This window comes from Brassica rapa, chromosome A05 (genome assembly GCF_000309985.2).
Source record: "Brassica rapa cultivar Chiifu-401-42 chromosome A05, CAAS_Brap_v3.01, whole genome shotgun sequence".
Classification (NCBI taxonomy): Eukaryota; Viridiplantae; Streptophyta; class Magnoliopsida; order Brassicales; family Brassicaceae; genus Brassica; species Brassica rapa.
In genome coordinates this window covers 17,651,220-17,669,299 of record NC_024799.2, presented here as the reverse complement: position 1 = coordinate 17,669,299, position 18,080 = coordinate 17,651,220, and the positions used below count along the sequence as shown (strand labels likewise).

At 33.8% G+C, this 18,080-nt stretch overlaps 4 protein-coding genes across 5 annotated transcripts; 2 read left to right on the top strand and 2 right to left on the bottom strand.

Annotated features, from left to right (window-relative positions):
- The first annotated feature begins 2,738 nt into the window (after window positions 1–2,738).
- Window positions 2,739–5,505, top strand: LOC103868915 (secretory carrier-associated membrane protein 4). Its single transcript, XM_009146968.3, has 12 exons — window positions 2,739–2,977; window positions 3,266–3,358; window positions 3,425–3,487; window positions 3,589–3,622; window positions 3,730–3,852; window positions 3,947–4,009; window positions 4,115–4,208; window positions 4,307–4,352; window positions 4,451–4,518; window positions 4,843–4,891; window positions 5,001–5,066; window positions 5,181–5,505. Exons 1-12 carry the CDS (start codon window positions 2,912–2,914, stop codon window positions 5,211–5,213), a joined length of 798 nt encoding a protein of 265 aa, XP_009145216.1. The 5' UTR covers window positions 2,739–2,911; the 3' UTR covers window positions 5,214–5,505.
- A 1,135-nt stretch (window positions 5,506–6,640) lies between these two features.
- Window positions 6,641–8,683, top strand: LOC103868914 (phosphoribulokinase, chloroplastic). The gene is made up of 5 exons (XM_009146967.3): window positions 6,641–7,353; window positions 7,593–7,677; window positions 7,752–7,836; window positions 7,911–8,155; window positions 8,240–8,683. The coding sequence occupies exons 1-5, from the start codon at window positions 6,833–6,835 to the stop codon at window positions 8,489–8,491; spliced, it is 1,188 nt and encodes a 395-aa protein (XP_009145215.1). The 5' UTR covers window positions 6,641–6,832; the 3' UTR covers window positions 8,492–8,683.
- A 42-nt stretch (window positions 8,684–8,725) lies between these two features.
- LOC103868913 (acetyltransferase NSI) lies at window positions 8,726–10,426 on the bottom strand. Of its 2 annotated transcripts, none has more exons than XM_009146964.3 (7): window positions 10,058–10,426; window positions 9,906–9,966; window positions 9,625–9,823; window positions 9,431–9,536; window positions 9,223–9,344; window positions 9,066–9,159; window positions 8,726–8,980 (listed from the first exon to the last, which is right to left on the bottom strand). In XM_009146964.3, exons 1-7 carry the CDS (start codon window positions 10,191–10,193, stop codon window positions 8,904–8,906), a joined length of 795 nt encoding a protein of 264 aa, XP_009145212.1. In that variant the 5' UTR covers window positions 10,194–10,426; the 3' UTR covers window positions 8,726–8,903. The 2 variants fall into 2 exon arrangements, with proteins under 2 accessions (XP_009145212.1, XP_009145214.1); XM_009146966.3 differs by having other exon boundaries at window positions 9,223–9,346; window positions 9,442–9,536.
- Window positions 10,427–10,444: 18 nt separating this feature from the next.
- On the bottom strand, window positions 10,445–12,721 carry LOC103868912 (plastidal glycolate/glycerate translocator 1, chloroplastic). The gene is made up of 8 exons (XM_009146963.3): window positions 12,443–12,721; window positions 12,050–12,365; window positions 11,702–11,963; window positions 11,506–11,621; window positions 11,320–11,429; window positions 11,066–11,243; window positions 10,861–10,990; window positions 10,445–10,788 (listed from the first exon to the last, which is right to left on the bottom strand). Exons 1-8 carry the CDS (start codon window positions 12,719–12,721, stop codon window positions 10,638–10,640), a joined length of 1,542 nt encoding a protein of 513 aa, XP_009145211.1. The 3' UTR covers window positions 10,445–10,637.
- Between the last annotated feature and the right edge of the window lie 5,359 nt (window positions 12,722–18,080).

Sequence of the window (18,080 nt, the reverse complement as noted above, 5' to 3'; positions counted from 1 at the left end):
GCTGCCATTCTCTTTTGTCGAATCTGAAGGGTTTAGGAGGTTTTGTCACAACGTCCTGCCTATGTACACAGTTCATTGCAGGAGAACAGCAACCGAAGATATATTTGGAATGTTTATGAGAGAGAAAGCTATCTTAAAGGAGTTGTTTGGTTCTGATAAGAAGAGAGTTTCTCTGACCACAGATATTTGGGTTGCTCCTACTACATCCTACAGCTACATGGTCATCACAGCTCACTGGATTGATAGGAATTGGGATATGCAGAAGAGAATCATCAGCTTCAAGCCTGTCACGGATCATAAAGGTGAAACTATTGCTGAGCAGCTGAGTCAGTGTCTAGTTGATTGGGGAATAGAGAAGGTCTTCACGGTGACAGTAGACAATGCCAAGGCGAATGACAGGGCTTTGCGGATTTTTACAGAAAGTTGTAGGGAACTCGGGCCAGATGCATTGGTTAAGGGTGGTGCATTGTTGCATATGCGTTGCTGTGCGCATATTCTCAACTTGATAGTCAAGGATGGATTATCTGAGGTCAAAGAGAGTGTAATGGGTATTAGAAATGCTGTGAAGTATGTCAGATCATCAGGTACAAGATTGCAGTCATTTCAGTTGAGGGTGTTGACAGGAAAGGTGAGTAGAGGGAGCTTGTCTTTGGACTGTATAACTCGTTGGAACTCCACCTATCTCATGTTGTCTGCTGCTTTGAAGTTTAGGATTGCATTTGAGAAGCTGAAAGCAGAAGACATGTTGTATAATGAGTATTTTAAAGAAGCAGAGGAGAATGGACAGAAACGGGTTGGACCTCCTACTTCAGAAGGATGGGATGAGGTGCAGAGGTTAGTGAAGTTTCTGAAACTCTTCTTTGGTTGCACCTTAGCGTTCTCAGCATCCAAGACTGTCACGTCGACCATTTGCTACAATGAGATTGTGATAATCGAAAGGAACTTGATTGCACTCAGTAATAGCAAGGATGATGTCTTACGGATTCAAGCAAGGGAGATGAGGAACAAATTTGAGAAATACTGGGATGGGCTTGTCAATATGAATCCATTAGTCATCATCGCCAGTGTGTTTGATCCAAGGAACAAGATGCAGTTCGCTTCTATATGTTTTGATAAGCTGTATGGTAAGAATAGTGTGGAGAGTGGTCATCTCAGAACCTCAATAAGGGCATTGATAAAACAGTTGTATGAAGAGTATGTGAGCAAGCTTAGCACTCCATCTCAAGGAGATAGCCTCAGCAACATTAGTGGTAATGGAGAATCAGAAGTTGGAAATATGTATGATATTTCTGATGACGATGATGAGGAGTACGAGAGGAGGGATTCTTTGTATTCAGAGATGGTTTCAGAGGCAGCATATGAAGACACTAGTAGTGAGCTCGACATATACCTGATGGAAAGACCAGTACCAAGAGGCTCAAACAACTTGGGATTAGACTGCAGCGTGTTATCTTGGTGGAAGAAAAATTCATGTAAGTTTCCTGTCTTGTCTGAACTAGCAAAGGATGTGTTAGCTGTTCAAGTCTCCTCTGTTGCTTCAGAGTCAGCATTCAGCACGAGTGGTAGGATTTTAGATCCTTTTCGTAGTTGTCTGACTCCATACATGATCGAAGCTCTTGTCTGCACACAACAATGGATTCGAAACAACATCCACGCTGAGAAGCTTGCAAGCTTGGTTCAGATGTTTGAAGAACTTGATTTTCATGAGTCATTAGGTAAGCCTTTAAGTACTTTCTTTACATTTTCTTATGTTCATAGAATCACATTCCTAATCGTCTTTGTCATTGTGTAGAGTCTCTGACTATTTCTGGTGAATCTGATCATTAGAGGTAATCTATTGTTTTGTCTTTTAACACATTTTGTATCTTTTGTCAAGTTTGTTGTTGTCTGTTGTTATTAGTTATTACTGATTTTTATACTTCATGAAATGGCAGGTTGGAGACTAGGAGTGACAAGGAAGAACTTTTTGAGCAACCAACTTAGTTTATCTCTCATTTTTTGGACAACCAATCCTTTTGAACTTCATGAATCTATGCATCTTTCATAGTGTTATCTTTGCAAAGAGATATAGATTCAAAGTGTTGTCTTTTTTTGGTTTTTGTTGTTTGAGAGAGTGATCGAAACTTGCTTGATCAGTAGTTATAAGTTGGTTTGGAACTTTGGATATTTTTTATATTGTTTGTGTTGTTGATTGCTTAATTTTACAGGTGAAACCGAATCATAACCGAATAAACCGGCACCAACCACAAACCGAAATTACCCGATTTAACCCGAAAATAACCGATTTAACTGCGAAATTCGATTTCAAAATTTATTTCGGTTATTTTCGGACCAATGTTGATAAACCGAAAAAATCCGAAACCGAACCGAATTGAACCGAATTTTTAATCGGTTTTTTCGGTGAAAATTCTCAATTCCGATTAAACCGACAAACCGAATTACCTGAACCGAACCGAACCAAATAACCGAAATCGCAGGGCTATTTGAAACTATAGGTTTAATAATCTCAACGATCTTGGAGACAAAAACTTAATCCTAACAACAGTTAGCGGCGAGTACATTTTTTTAGAAGACATTTTTTTTTTTTGGTATTAATGATAAAGAAAGTCTGAAAATCAACTCTGGATTTGGTGTCTCAAAGTAATTATATTTTTAAACACGGTAAATCATAATGCATGTAATTAGGCCCACCTTGAAAGTTAGACCAATTAGCAATAACGGCCCATATGCTTTTAAGGGTCGTTTTTACAAGTAGCAATGGTTCCAACCAAGTCACGCGTCTCGCATGTGTTGAGTAAGAGAGAGAGAGAGTCCATCCAAATCAGTTTCCTAGTGTTTTCTTTTTCCTTATCGGATATAACAAGATTCGAGTTGGTAAAAGTAAAACAAAGGGATCTGAGTGCAACCAACGATGAATCGCCACCACGACCCCAACCCTTTCGATGAGGAAGATGAAGAAATCGTCAATCCCTTCTCCGTAAACTCTTTCTCACTAAATCTCCGCTTTGCACTTTCTCTAAGTCGCTTTTGGATTTTCTGCGTTATGAATCTATATCTCTCATCTCTGTTTCGAGCAGTGCTGAGGTTATCGATCCCCGATTTTTCATCTGTACTGAACTGTATCGTTGGATCTGGGAACTAGTTTAGGATTGTGTAGTAGTAGTCTTTATGATTGAGACTCATTCCTTTAGATTTGGATTATCAAACTCAATGGTGAAGTTGGTTACTACTGACATTAGATTGTTTTACTGATTGTTATTTGCAGAAAGGCGGCGGAAGGGTTCCTGCTGCATCTAGACCAGTTGGATTTGGCCAAAGCCTCGATGCTACTGTTGATATTCCCTTGGATACCATCAATGTACTCTCTTTTTTCTCCTGAACTCATAATAAACCCTCTTCTCACTTGCGTTTTTAACTGCTGCAGGACTCTTCACAGAAACAAAGAAAGCTTGCTGACTGGGAAGCTGAGCTTAGGAAGAAAGAAATGGTTAGTCACACCGACCACTTGATGATATGTATTTGTCAAATATAACCTCACCGTCCTCACTAATGTTTATTTGTACAACTCTGTATATTCTCTTCATTCAGGATATTAAGCGGAGGGAGGATGCTATTGCTAAATGTAATCCAAATAACAAATGATGATAATATTTTATCATTAGTACTTTTATCTAACTGTAGTGGTGGTGGATAAAAATACCTAACTGTTCTCATCTTATTTTGTTGCAGCTGGTGTTCAAATAGATGATAAAAACTGGCCCCCGTTTTTCCCAATCATACACCATGACATTGCTAATGAGATACCAGTTCATGCTCAAAAGCTGCAGTATCTAGCTTTCGCTAGTTGGCTAGGTGAGTCTACTTTAGTTTGTCTGTCCTTTTCTATGAAATGTTTCTACTGCGTTTAATTGAGGGGATTGTATTATACTATACTGCTGGCTTTCAGGTATAGTTATGTGTCTGGTATTCAATGTGATTGCAACCATGGTCTGTTGGATTAAAGGCGGAGGTGAGCTTGACACTATCACTTTATGTTTTATTTCTATGGGTAATGAAGTTCTGATTGGATTTGGTTGAAGTTGAACTAATGCTTGTTGTTTAATATTCATGATAGGTGTAAAAATCTTTTTCCTTGCCACGATATATGCGTTGATGGGATGTCCACTTTCTTATGTTGTATGGTACAGGCCTCTCTACCGAGCCATGAGGTAGTGCTCCTTTTAACTAGTTTTCTTCAATGGTTTTAGTACAAGTCATTATTTACTGGACAGTTTATATAACTGGTATACTTTTTACGACCTTGTAGGACTGACAGCGCTTTGAAGTTTGGTTGGTTTTTCTTCACTTACTTGGTGAGTCATACAAACTTTTCATATCTAAAATTTTGTACCTTACCTAGAAGTAGATGTAGTTTCTATTTCCCATATGATTGACCTATGCCTCCTCACAGATTCACATTGGCTTCTGCATCGTTGCCGCCATTGCCCCGCCCATCTTTTTCCAGGGAAAGTCTTTGACGTAAGTCTTTCAATCATAGCCAAAGATTCCCTTTGCGCTCGAACTTTATGTGTTACTTCGTGTATAGTTGATTAGTCTAGTGAGTATTTTCACTTGGAAAATTCTAAATTGTTTTGATCGATTTGAAAATAAGGAGTTTTAACTTAATAACTATAATTTTTCTTTGAGCTTCGTTCACTTTAGCTGTGATTCAACTTTGTAAAACTTTCTCGGACAGAGAAACGTAGTCGACCGTCAAAATTAATGCTCTAGAAGATTCCGGGTCTCTTTATGGTTTATTGCCTTGGGATAATTTGTTCACATTCTTTTTTTTATGATCAACAGGGGTGTGCTTGCAGCAATTGATGTCATCTCAGACAGTTTATTAGCAGGGGTACAAGCCGTATTTTATATTTTTTATTTACGACGCTCATATGTATATGCTCACCTTGAAGAAAGCTTAATGATAGCTAAGCTAAACCAAACTTAATGAATGAATGCAGATCTTCTACTTTATCGGTTTTGGTCTCTTCTGCTTGGAGTCACTTCTGAGTCTATGGGTTCTTCAGGTAAGCTACTGATAGTAACTCCATGGCTTCTTTAACAATTGTTAACAGCAAAGGGATTTACTAATTTTAACCGGCCAACATCTGAATTGATCGTGTTTCGTTGTGGGTGTGCAGAAAATTTACCTCTACTTTAGGGGGAACAAGTAAAACGAAGGGAGACAGGACAGGATGGTGGTAATTTTCCCCCTTAGATAAAAAAAGGTTTGAAATATCTCGTATGAATGTAATTACCATTTTACCGTTCGGGTGCGTTATGTTGTGGTAAATTTCTTTAGTTACTATAGTTGCAAGAGAGAGTGGGTTTGTTCGGCCATTTCTGTAGGGCTTTTTTCTTCAGTATCTTCTCCGTCTGTAACACAATATCAACTCTGAATATTTGGATTATTATTTCTCTCGAGGAAGTGAGTTGAATTCTTAAAACAACCATAGCCACAAACTATTTCGAGTCTCTCGTTTTGGTCTGAATGTTATTTGCAAAGAAAACATGTTTGATGCTATTTCTTTAAATAGCTTTATCAGATATTTTTTACAGATAGTTTATGTACTCGTTCAAGTCTCCTATTTTGGTTACATACTTATATTGCCAATGGTGAAACTAGAATTCATGCATGTTAAAATTGTGGTGGTTTCAGTTCTCGTTATATAATTGTCTTTGTTGACTGGTGATACAAGGCTTGAAGAATTTTGTCAAGGGCATTGGGCAAAAGAGAAAGCTTTGGTCTAATTCATTTTGGTCCCCGGAGAAGAAATAAAGGCTGTAACTGGTTATTCCTAATAGGAATACATGGAATAAAAGGAATAATTATATGTGGAATAAAGAAAATTGGAATGATCAACAAAATGGAATAAAAACTGAAATTTGTTTTGGAATTGGAATTCCAATCATCCCACACATTCACGATCATTTTTGATATGGAACAAATGAAAAAGATTTTACAAAGGATTTGTTTTTAAGTTTTATTCCATTTTTGGAATATGTGGAATTGATTTCAAAAGGTTTTCCATGTAACTGGTAAATATTTTTTGGAATTCTGTGGAATGATGCATTCCAAACAATTCCATTCCAAAATTTAGCATTCCAGTTGCAGCCAAAGATTCGAAGCTGAAGGGATATATGGAACGTGTCACTGGGACCCACATAAAACACTCATTCAACTTCAGACCTTAAACGCATAATCCCCATCTCTCCAATTAAAGTCTTCCACGTTTCTATTCAAATATCCGAAACCTCCAAAAATAAGCAAATATCCACCGTGCGTCTCTCCATGCTCTGTTCTAGTTTTATCACTTTCATCGGCAACTCCACTCTCTCCTAAACTTCAATATCCAATTATCACTTTAATAAAATATTTAAAATCAAGTACCATTTTGCAAATCTATATAATTAAGACAAATCAAAAGAACCATGAAGTATAGAAGATACATATTGCTTGTTTTCGTGCGGCTAGAAGTGGTTTACTTCTTATCAATTATCTTAACAGGGAGACTAAAAACTTATCTAAAACAAACATCACATAGTGTTAACTTGAGGAAATCAAAACATGAGCCACTCATTACAGACCACATCAGATCAAAACCATAACTCATTTGCCATTTGTTTCCTATAGACTCATTTGCCTCCTCTCATTTGTTTTCACATCTTTACATCACCACACAAAAACCCATATTTCTTTCATCATATCCAAATCCTCATCACTCAACCAAAGCTCTCCCAAAACAAAACAAAAACAGAGAGCTTAGGCGGAGAAGAAGAGTCACCAACAACAATGGCTGTCTCAACAATCTACTCAACACAAGCTCTCAATTCAACTCATTTCTTTACCTCCTCCTCCTCCTCAAAACAAGTCTTCTTCTACCGTCGCCAAAACAACCGTAGATTCAACACCATCATCACTTGCGCCGCACAACAAACCGTGGTGATCGGACTCGCTGCCGACTCCGGATGCGGCAAAAGTACCTTCATGCGGAGGCTGACCAGTGTCTTCGGTGGAGCCGCCGAGCCACCAAAGGGAGGGAACCCTGACTCCAACACACTCATCAGTGACATGACCACTGTGATCTGCCTCGACGATTACCATTCCTTAGACAGAACCGGTCGCAAAGAGAAAGGAGTCACTGCTTTGGACCCACGCGCCAATGACTTTGATCTCATGTATGAGCAAGTCAAAGCTCTCAAGAGTGGTATAGCCGTCGAGAAACCCATTTATAATCACGTCACTGGACTTCTTGACGCACCTGAGCTTATTCAGCCTCCCAAGATTCTCGTCATCGAAGGTCTTCACCCAATGTAAGTAGGCCACTCACTATGTTTTGTTTTTCAGACAACTTCAATAGTTTGGAAGTCTTTTAGTTTCTTGTCGGAATCTTGGATTTAGATTTTAGATAATAATATAATGAATATTTGAACCTTTTGCATTAAGTATTATAGTTTGACGATGATGAAATTATATTCGACTAATTAATTAAGTTAGTCTATAGTTTTGGTCATGCAATATTTTTATAATAATGTTTTATCTACTTGTGAAGGTTTGATGAGAGGGTAAGAGACTTATTGGACTTCAGTATCTACCTAGACATTAGTAATGAGGTCAAGTTCGCTTGGAAAATTCAGGTGTGTTTCTTTATCTATTTCATCTTCGTATTCGACCGTGACAATGTAACGTATCAAACGAGTTTGTGTCACAGAGGGACATGGCTGAAAGAGGTCACAGCTTAGAGAGCATCAAAGCGAGTATCGAAGCACGAAAGCCTGACTTCGAAGCATTCATTGGTATAAACTCATATTCAGTCTTCATTTCCTGGAAAATTTTGTTGATAACAATGTGCATCAAATGGCTTATGCAGACCCACAAAAGCAGTACGCGGATGCGGTGATAGAAGTGCTTCCAACACAGCTGATTCCAGATGACAATGAAGGCAAAGTGTTGAGAGTGAGGTTGATAATGAAGGAAGGTGTTAAGTACTTTAGCCCGGTCTACCTATTCGATGAAGGTTCAACCATCTCGTGGATCCCTTGCGGCCGCAAACTCACCTGCTCGTACCCTGGTATCAAGTTCAACTATGCACCTGATTCCTACTTCGACCATGAGGTACATTGGTTGATATTGCAGAATGAGTTTCGTTTTTTTTTTGTTTTAGCTCTTGGTTTGAGCATTTTGTTCTCTCTGTTTCAGGTTTCGGTTGTTGAGATGGACGGGCAATTCGATAGACTGGACGAGCTGATTTATGTGGAGAGCCATCTGAGCAACCTCTCGACCAAATTCTACGGGGAAGTGACTCAACAAATGCTGAAACATGCTGATTTCCCTGGTAGCAACAATGGAACTGGACTTTTCCAGACCATTGTTGGATTGAAGATCAGAGATCTCTATGAGCAGCTCATTGCCAACAAAGCAACTGCTCCTGCAGAAGCTGCTAAAGCCTAAAACAAAAACCAAATTATAACCCGTCTATAAACCCGTTTGCAGTTTCTTCTTTCCTTCTTTTATGGATTTTTTTTTTCATGGCGAAAAGGACTATCTTGCTTTGGTTTGTAATTTATGTGGAGATGGTAACAGAAAATTCTGTAATGTAGAGAAGTTAATAGCAAAGCAATAAAAAATTAAATTAATACAATATATCCATTTTAAAGTTTCCTCATCAAACCTTTTTTGAAGCAATGGAAAGAAAGGTTTCTTCCTATTGATCATATACTCATGTTTGAATCTTAAATAGACAAATATCGATTTCGAGTTACAAAATGCACAGTTAGTAAACTTCCTTATTGACCCGACCCATATAATAAGAAAGCATACAGCCAAACAGTAAAGTCCCATTCTTTTGCAAACACACCAACTGCTACTTTGGGTACCAAAACATGCCTTTGATGCCTTCTGGATCAGCCTCAAACCCCAAGTTTTGATAGAAATCCACAACTGCATGACAAACTCAATAACTCTTAAAAAAGAAGAAGTGTTGATTACAAAAGTTTGTATGGTGATTTGATATTTGTATTATTACCTTGACTATCTGCAAAAAGAGATATATTACCAATATCTCTCTGAAGAAGAGCCCTTACAAGCTTTTCCACAAGAGCTTTACCAAGCCCTTGACCCTGAAAACCAAAAACAACACTTATTAACAACATCCCAAAAAACTAGTTATTTGTTTTGGTTACCTGATACTCAGGATCAACAAGAACATCCCAAATTGTAGCATTAAAGGCATGATCCGACGTGGCACGTGCCATTCCAATAAGCTTCTTATTCTGCTGCTGCTGCTGCTGCTCATTATCTCCTTCTGTGTCAAATAACTTCTCCAAAATCCGCTAAGATATTCATCAAAACATCGGATGAATGAAGATTAAGGTTACTTGAATGAAGCACCTGATGATGATGATGATGGCTTCAATACAGAATGCAATGTAGCAACCATATAACTATTCTTCAAAGCTGCAGCTAGTTTCGTTAGCGGTCTCCGAGGCCATCCCACCTTTATTTTATATCTAAAATTAGATATATTTTTTTTCTGAAATAACATCGAGAAGGAAGAGAGTAAAGAGTAGTTCTTTTTAACTAACCTTGTCACAAAGGGTTTGAAGATCATAGACATCAATTTCACCACCAGAAGAAAATATGATCTCTTCAATGAACCCATCTTGAAGAGTTCTCTCAACCAAAGTAAACTCAACAGGAAGTAATGGTTCCGTGTCTTCATCTTCTTGGGTTGTAGGAGGTGGTTCCACAAGTTGGGTCGTGTTATTATTATTCTTTACAAACCTGAATCAATCAATCAATCAAGCATTTAATGTATCAGCCTAAGTTTCATATGAGTAAGAAAAGTAAAAATCTTATTCAGTACCCAGATCGGATTGACTCCCAGAAATTAGCTCTGAGACGCAAAGACTTCAGATTTCTGCTTCCTGAAGTAGTAGCCACAGAGTCAGTCGTAAACAAATTGAAACCTTAGATCCTAGCGAAGGAGTTCAAATCAACACATTGAAGCATAAGTACCATGGCGAATTGGGTAAGCGGATTTGGAGAGGAACAGAGACTGATTCGAGGGATATGAATTAGAACTGAAGGAAGCTTGCGGAAGGCTACAACACGAGTAAGAAGATGATGAAGAAGAAGTTGGGATTAGTATCATTTTTTTTTTTGGTTTTGTGGCTGAGAGTAGAATTCAGACAAGACTGGGGAGATAGTTTGGTAACGCTTTTAGCTTTACGCCTTCCGTTGAAGCTTTGGGCTCTCTCGTCATCTTCTTTTCTTTTTTACTCTTTTGCCCTCTCAGTTTTTTTTTTATCAATTTTGATAATTCGTAAGTTATTATTTTGTTTTATCACAAGACTGAAAATTGAATACATAAATTTCTAAATTGCAAGAGAAAGAAAGGTAAAAGATGTAACTGAGAATTTGTGAATTTTTTTTTGCATCAATAAAAATATTAAATTTTACATATTTTGTTTCCATTATAATAAATTCACAGCATATACAAAATAGAATGAAAAATTAATGATGCAAACCAAACTGAAGTAACTCTCGCCGGCTTCTAGGGCCAACCACCAATTGTGTGTCGCCACGTGATCACTTCTCATCCGACGACAGCCAGCAAACTCTGTCGGACGGCAGGGACAGAACAGAGTAAGGATCCGAAGATTCCAGTGAGAGCATAAGCAATTGCACAGAAGGGAAGTGCCTCTGGCTCCTTAGCAGACAAAGCTGCTGTTCCAAGTCCATGAGCACTGTCCACTTAAATAATGTTATTAGATTTTTCCTCATTTTGATTCAAAAGATGATATCTGTAAAGAAGTCACCTTGAAGCAGTTGCGATTCCTCGAGCAATAGGATCATTTAAACGCAGTTTGTCAAGAACAACTTGTACAAAGTTAGCTCCGATCAGACCGGTCACAACCACTACAGCTGCTGTAAGCGACGAATTGGTCCCTGAAAAACGTCCAAAAGAGTCGTTAAAAATGTTCTTTAATGTACTCTGCTGAGGAGAAGAATAGCATGTTATACCTTCAAAGAGTGAAACAATGCTAAGGGCTAACGCAACCGTGATGCAGCGAGGTAGGATTGAAACCGTTAAAGATGGCTCCAAACCAACTAAACGTCCAACAAGAGCAGTGGAGTAGAGCGAGAATAGCGTTGAAACGATCACAGACGTAAAGATCTCAGCTGCATGCCGCTTCACAAGCTGAGGCAAAACCAGAACAGATTGTCACCACTTTTCTAAAGAAAAACAAGAACAAGTGTGTTGTTTTTGTTGTTACCTTTCTCTGTTTGAACATGGAGAAAGCGAAAGTGAGAATGACAGAGCCAAGAAAACCCATTAAAATGTCACCAGCACCAGGATCCGATGCTACTTTTGTGAGGTAGTTTCCTGTCACCACCATTAAAGAAGTTTTACTTTCTGTTGTTCTAGGTCTTTCTTTCTCTCTAGTTTGTGTGAGTTTTACCTAAAACAGGATCAAGTCCAGATCCTGAAGCATATCCAAAAGCTAGAGCAGCGAGTAGCGCAGATAGAGCGCAGCAGATTATCGGATGGAATACTTTCTTGATAGCAGATGGCAACCTAGACAAGACAATGAGAATAACATCAGGCTAGAGAGACTTGAAACTTGAGGAACAAGGAAGAAATGATTTGAGTTTTACCCGGTACCGACAATGTAACCTAGAACAGTAGAAGAAAGAAGGAAAGGGAGACAAGTCCTTGCACTTGTCCCCAACGAATTAGGGTAAAACAGAGCACCAACAAACGACGCAACAAAGATCCCACTCCAACTCCACAGCTCAAGTGCTGAGAATGGAGAAGGTTTTGCCATAGGCTCAGCTTCCGTCATCTCGGTATTCACCATTTTCCTCACTGCAATAGCTGTGAACCCTGCTACACAAAGAGACGCCAACCATCCACCAGCTGTACAAACATTGAATCAAACATTAAACAGAGCTAACATTACTATGGAAGGTACCATAAGAACAGGAGAATGATCATTTATATACCAACAATGTAGCAGATTTTGAGGCCTGAAGCTGCCGGAATATCTCTGACGGAAAGAGGGAGAACCACAAGAGAGGGAACGTAGAACAAAGGAAGCCATCTCTGTATGAACAGAAACGCAGGCTCGAAGAAACTCATCATACCGTTTGCAGCAGCGGGGACAACAGAATCTAATATCATAAGAACAGAGAAAATACAAAACATCCCAAACAAAGCGCTTGGGAACTTTATGGACGCCGCTATGAAAGCCTGTTTCAAGAACTGGTCTGCCGCTAGTATGATCCCAAGTGACACCAACAAGTGCGCTGCCGCCAACACCTAGTGTGCATAATAACAACGAGGATGAAAACCTAACCTAACGTGGTATACAAACATCACAGAATCTTTAAGCTTACGTTACTAGTGATCGTTGATGTGTTCCCTGTCCCTGCACCATCCGCGGCTTGAACTGAGAGTTTTCTCCCAAAAGTCATCTCTCGAGAACCCATTTGCAGGAACTTACTCCTTTGTCCATTTAGTTTACTACATTTCGATAGATTCAGCTTCTGGTGTCCATTGGACTCCAAAGGGCTCCCATTGTTCGACTGGAATCGGATCTTGGGATACGAACGGCGGTTTCTTGCGGAAGAAAGAGCTAAAGGGGAGAAGAGAGGAGCTGCTAAAGGAGTAGCCATGGAAGTGGAGACGACTTGGGTGTGATTCTGCGAGACCACACATCATAGTCTTCTCAATCTTCATTTAATGACAGGAACTGGATGACAAGAACTTGTATGGACGAGACAGAAAGTTCTATCAAAATACAAGATGAGCTAGTTTTGTCTCTCTTTTCCTACGGTTACGTTTTTCGGTTAAGAAATATCTTTATCTTAATTTAATAAATTAAGCCTGCGGTTACTACTCAAACCAGAACCTTTCGAACCGAATCAAAAAGTTTGGTTTTCGGTTAGAAAGTTCGGCAACTAAAAATTTTGGTTTCGGTTTTTTTTATTTGGTAATCGGTAATTTAGTTTTCTAGAAACTTCTTTTTTCAAACAGTATCAATTTTAACCAAAATTCCGAACCAGCCAAATTCTGAATCAAAATAATCAAGCTAACCAATTTTTTTTCTGAAATCCCCTATATATTAATTGAGGAACATTTGAAAAGATGTAACCTCAATTTTGTATTAATTAAAAGAAGCTCCAATGCATAGGTGGCACTCAATTAGGTAGTCAATTACATTTAATTGAAAAATAAGTAGGTCCATATTCGATTTTTATATGTTGTTAGATACATAAGTTGGTCAAACTATATGATATAATGATATGATATGCTATTTTATTTCCTTAAATAAAACCTACGGAATTACCATAAATGACTAATATATATATATATGACAATTAATGATTTTAATAATAAAGATTTGATAACAATTTATATCTCCTCCATCATTTTTTGTTTAATTTTATATTATTAAAATAAATTAAACAATCAAATTAGCTATAAAAATAAAATTTAGATTTTTTCGTATATGTTATATTTTGAATTTTTAAAAACGATAATAAATGACTAAAACTAAAACTATTAAAATTATTATGTTAAAAATTAATGATCAATGGTTTAACATTTTTATTATAAGAAGATACACATGATTTTAAAACCATATGAGTAAAAAATATCATTTAATAATAAAATAAATATATATATATAGATTAAACACTATATACCATAAGATTACATAAATATTTTAATATTAAAACTTTCAATGAATTTTCAAGAACATTTATAAATTATAAACTTATTAAAGATTTCAGATTGAAATTTTTTTTATCGATGATTTAAATATTTTGTTATAAAACGATATGAATGATCATAGAACCGTATGATTATAAATTCTTATTTAATAAATAACTATACAAAATATATTATTCTTAGAAAAATAGGTTGGTCCATCTTAACTTATATTACATTTTTTATTAAACTAACTATCGAATTGATAAATAACGTACCAAAAAATGTTTTGCACTTTCCTTAAATAAAAGCTACGAAATTATCTAATATAATTAACGTATATGTGAAAATTAATTATTATGAATAATAAATATTTGATAACAATTTTTGTATCTTAGTTCTTTTTTTTAATTTTATATTATTAAAAGATATATAAAAATCACATTAAATATATAATAAAAACATTTATATTTTTTCTTATATGTTATATTTTGAATTTTTCAAAACGTCTATAAATTATTAGAAATTTGAAGATCTCCACTCTGAAAATTTTGTGATCAATAGATTTTTTTTTGTCATAATAAGTTACAAATGATCATAAAATTGTATTAATATGAACTTTTATTTAATATTATAAGAAGATACACATGATTTTAAAACCATATGAGTAAAAAATATCATAATAATAAAAACACATATATATATATATATAGATTATACTATATACCATAAGATTACATAAATATTTTAATATTAAAACTTTCAATGAATTTTCAAAAACATTTATAAATTATAAACTTATTAAAGATTTCACATTGAAAATTTTGTTATCGATGATTTAAATATTCAGTTATAAAATGATATGAATGATCATAGAAATGTATGATTATAAATTCTCATTTAATAAATGGCTATATAAATTAACTTTTCTTAGAAAAATAGGTTGGTTCATCTTAACTTACATTATATTTTTTATTAAACTAACTATCGAATTGATAAATAATCTACCAAATATTTTTTTGCACTTTCCTTAATTAGAAGCTACGAAATTACCTAATATGATTAGCGTATATATGAAAATTAATTATTATGAATAATAAATATTTGATAACAATTTTGGTATCTTAGTTCTTTTTTTTTTAATTTTATATTATTGAAAGATATTAAAAATCACATTAAATATATAATAAAAACATTTATATTTTTCTTATATGTTATATTTTGAATTTTTCAAAACGTCTATATATTATTAGAAATTTGAATATTTTCACTCTGAAAATTTTGTGATCAATAGATTATTTTTTTGTTATAATAAGTTACAAATGATCATAAAATATAACGGATATGAATTTTTATTTAATAAATATTCAAACTAAATAATATATATATATATAAATACTAATGATTTAAAGCAACAAGATTGGCTGATCAATTTAGTCGTTCAGTTGAAATCTTTTAAAAGTATGTGAAAGACTAAAGTCAAAGTAAATATGCGTTTAGAATAGTAGTTATATTTTACTAACTGAAATACCGAAAAAACCGAATCGAACCGAAACTAACCCGATATCTGGATTGAACACCCCTAATCCAAATGAAGCCAAACTATTGTTTCATTCTCCAAAATATAATAAAAATAATAACTTAATCCCGCGCAAGGCGCGGGTCTTATCCTAGTCTATACTATTATTTGCGAAGTAAATTTTTGCAATGGAGCTCGAACTACAAGATAATTGACTATAAGTAAATATAATAAAATTATCAAAAATAAAATATATTTATAAAACATAAAACAATTCTTAAATATGTTGTGTTTTTATCTGAAAATATTTATTTTTATTATAAAATATAATTTTTAGTGTCTGATTTATCTTTTTAAAAACATAATTAATAATTTATTATGTTTGTTTTGATTTAATAATTATAAATAGATAAATATTTATAAGAACACTATGCCCGCATATCCGGGCAGAACACCTAGTTTACTCAATTCAAAAAAATTAACTCAGCAAAATCAAAAATTTTAGTAAAAAGTTTTGAACTAACCGAATTCCAATTCCGAACTACCTGTAGAAACCGAACCTTTGGCCTAAAATAATAAAGAGAAAATTGGAAAAATGAAACACTTTAAACTTAGATTTGTCTCAATATGATTTTTAGCAGATTTTTTAGGAAAATAAGATTCTAATTCTTGTGAATACCATAATACCCTTAGAATAACAAATTAATATGAATAATAATAATAAATTATAATTTTCGTAATTGATTTAGTATTAGATTAACTAGATTTTTTAACTGCGCTACGCGCGGATAAGATATTATATGTATTTTTCAATCCTAAAAAATAATGTATAATATTGTACAACATTATTTAAAGAATATAAAATAAGACTACATAACATAAATATATTTTTTAAATTTTCTTTGTAGAAATCATTATGTTGTTTGATTGTTGTACTTGATTCACATATTTGCATAGTTATTTGTGATAGATGAATAACTATATTTTTATTATCAGTAAATAATATATATTTATTATATAATATAAGAAAAATAAAATTATTTACTTTTAAAACAAACTTGTCTCATGTTGGAGACTCGATTATAGACATATCATATTCGAATGAGACATTTTTACAGTTATCAATCTTCTTAACAGTCAAGAAACAAATCTGAATATCAAAACAATATCTCATACGATCTCTTTGTGGAATAACTGCTCTGAAAAAATTGAATTTAGGTATCAAAAATGACTGGAAATGGATGTGCAGATGTTTTTATCTAGTCAGCTTTACAAAGTACTATTCATAGTTCATATATCGTTATGTCCATCCTATTTTTTTGTCCATCCTTTCTTAAGCATCTTGAAATAACTGATGCTAATTAATAATAAACTTTTAGCATGCAAAAAAAATCAAATTTGTCTAATTATCGCTTAATTTGTCTAACTGATATATATGTATTTCTCAATTCTAAAAAATAATGTATAATATTGTCTTACATTATTTAAAGAATATAAAATAAGACTACATAACATAGATATATTTTTAAAATTTTCTTTGTGGAAATCATTATGTTGTTTGATTGTTGTACTTGATTCACATATTTGCATAGATATTTGTTATAGATGAATAACTATATTTGTATTATCAGTAAATAATATAAATTTATTATATAATATAAGAAAAATGAAATTATTTACTTTTTAAACAAAGTTGTCTCATGTTGGGGATTCGATTATAGACATACAATATTCGAAGGAGACATTTTTACAGTTATCAATCATCTTAACAGTCAAGAAATAAATCTGAATATCAAAACAATATCTCATACAATCTCTTTGTGGAATAACTGCTCTGAAGAAATTGAATTTAGGCATCAAAAAGGACTGAAAATTGATGTGCAGATGTGTTATCTAAGTCAGCTTTACAAAGTACTACTATTCATAGTTCATATATCATTTAAGTCCATCATTTCTTAAACATCTTGAAATAACTGATGCTAATTAATAATAAACTTTTGGCTGGCAAACAAAATCAAATTTGTCTAGTTATCGCTTAAATAATTTTATTAATATTGTCTAAGAAGCTTTCAATTGATATCATAATTTAATTTTTATTACTTTTTTTGTTAATTTTAGATTTTTTTTTTGTATTTGAGATTTTTTTCCTTATTAAGCTTAAATTTCTTTCACATAATATATATATGTGTCATAAAAATTACCATCAAATCAGTTTTACTTATTTATTATTTTGTTTTTAATGAAAATACACTTTTTAAATAATTTAATTTAAAATAAAATTATATATTAATTTTGTTGTATTCTAACAATTTGATTGATTTAATTAATTTGCTTTGGTGGATAACTTAAAAAGTTTTCATATGAATCGGGGAATGCAAGCTTATGTTGTTATATTATATTTATTTATGTATATGAATCTATATATAATGCTAGTGTAATAAAGAAAGAACATTATTTTTTTGTAACTTCAAAAAGATACATTATTACAATTTGAAATTAATCAAAATTGAATAAAATAGTAACTAAATAAATCTAATTGTTTTTTATCTTGTTTAGTTGGATTCTCATGAAAAGAAATCGATAGGTTAAACAAATGTTTCAAAATTTGTTGTGTTATTGTTTTGTCTATAAATTACAAAATTTATTGAATTGATATATTTAATTATTGCACCCTTAAATAATATTTTATTAAGACATTAGAAAACTATGTTTTGAGTTTTTTTGTCAAAATTGTACAAAAATCTATGCTTTTTCATATTTGTCACGAAAATTTATATGTTAAACTTACTTTTACAAAATTCTTA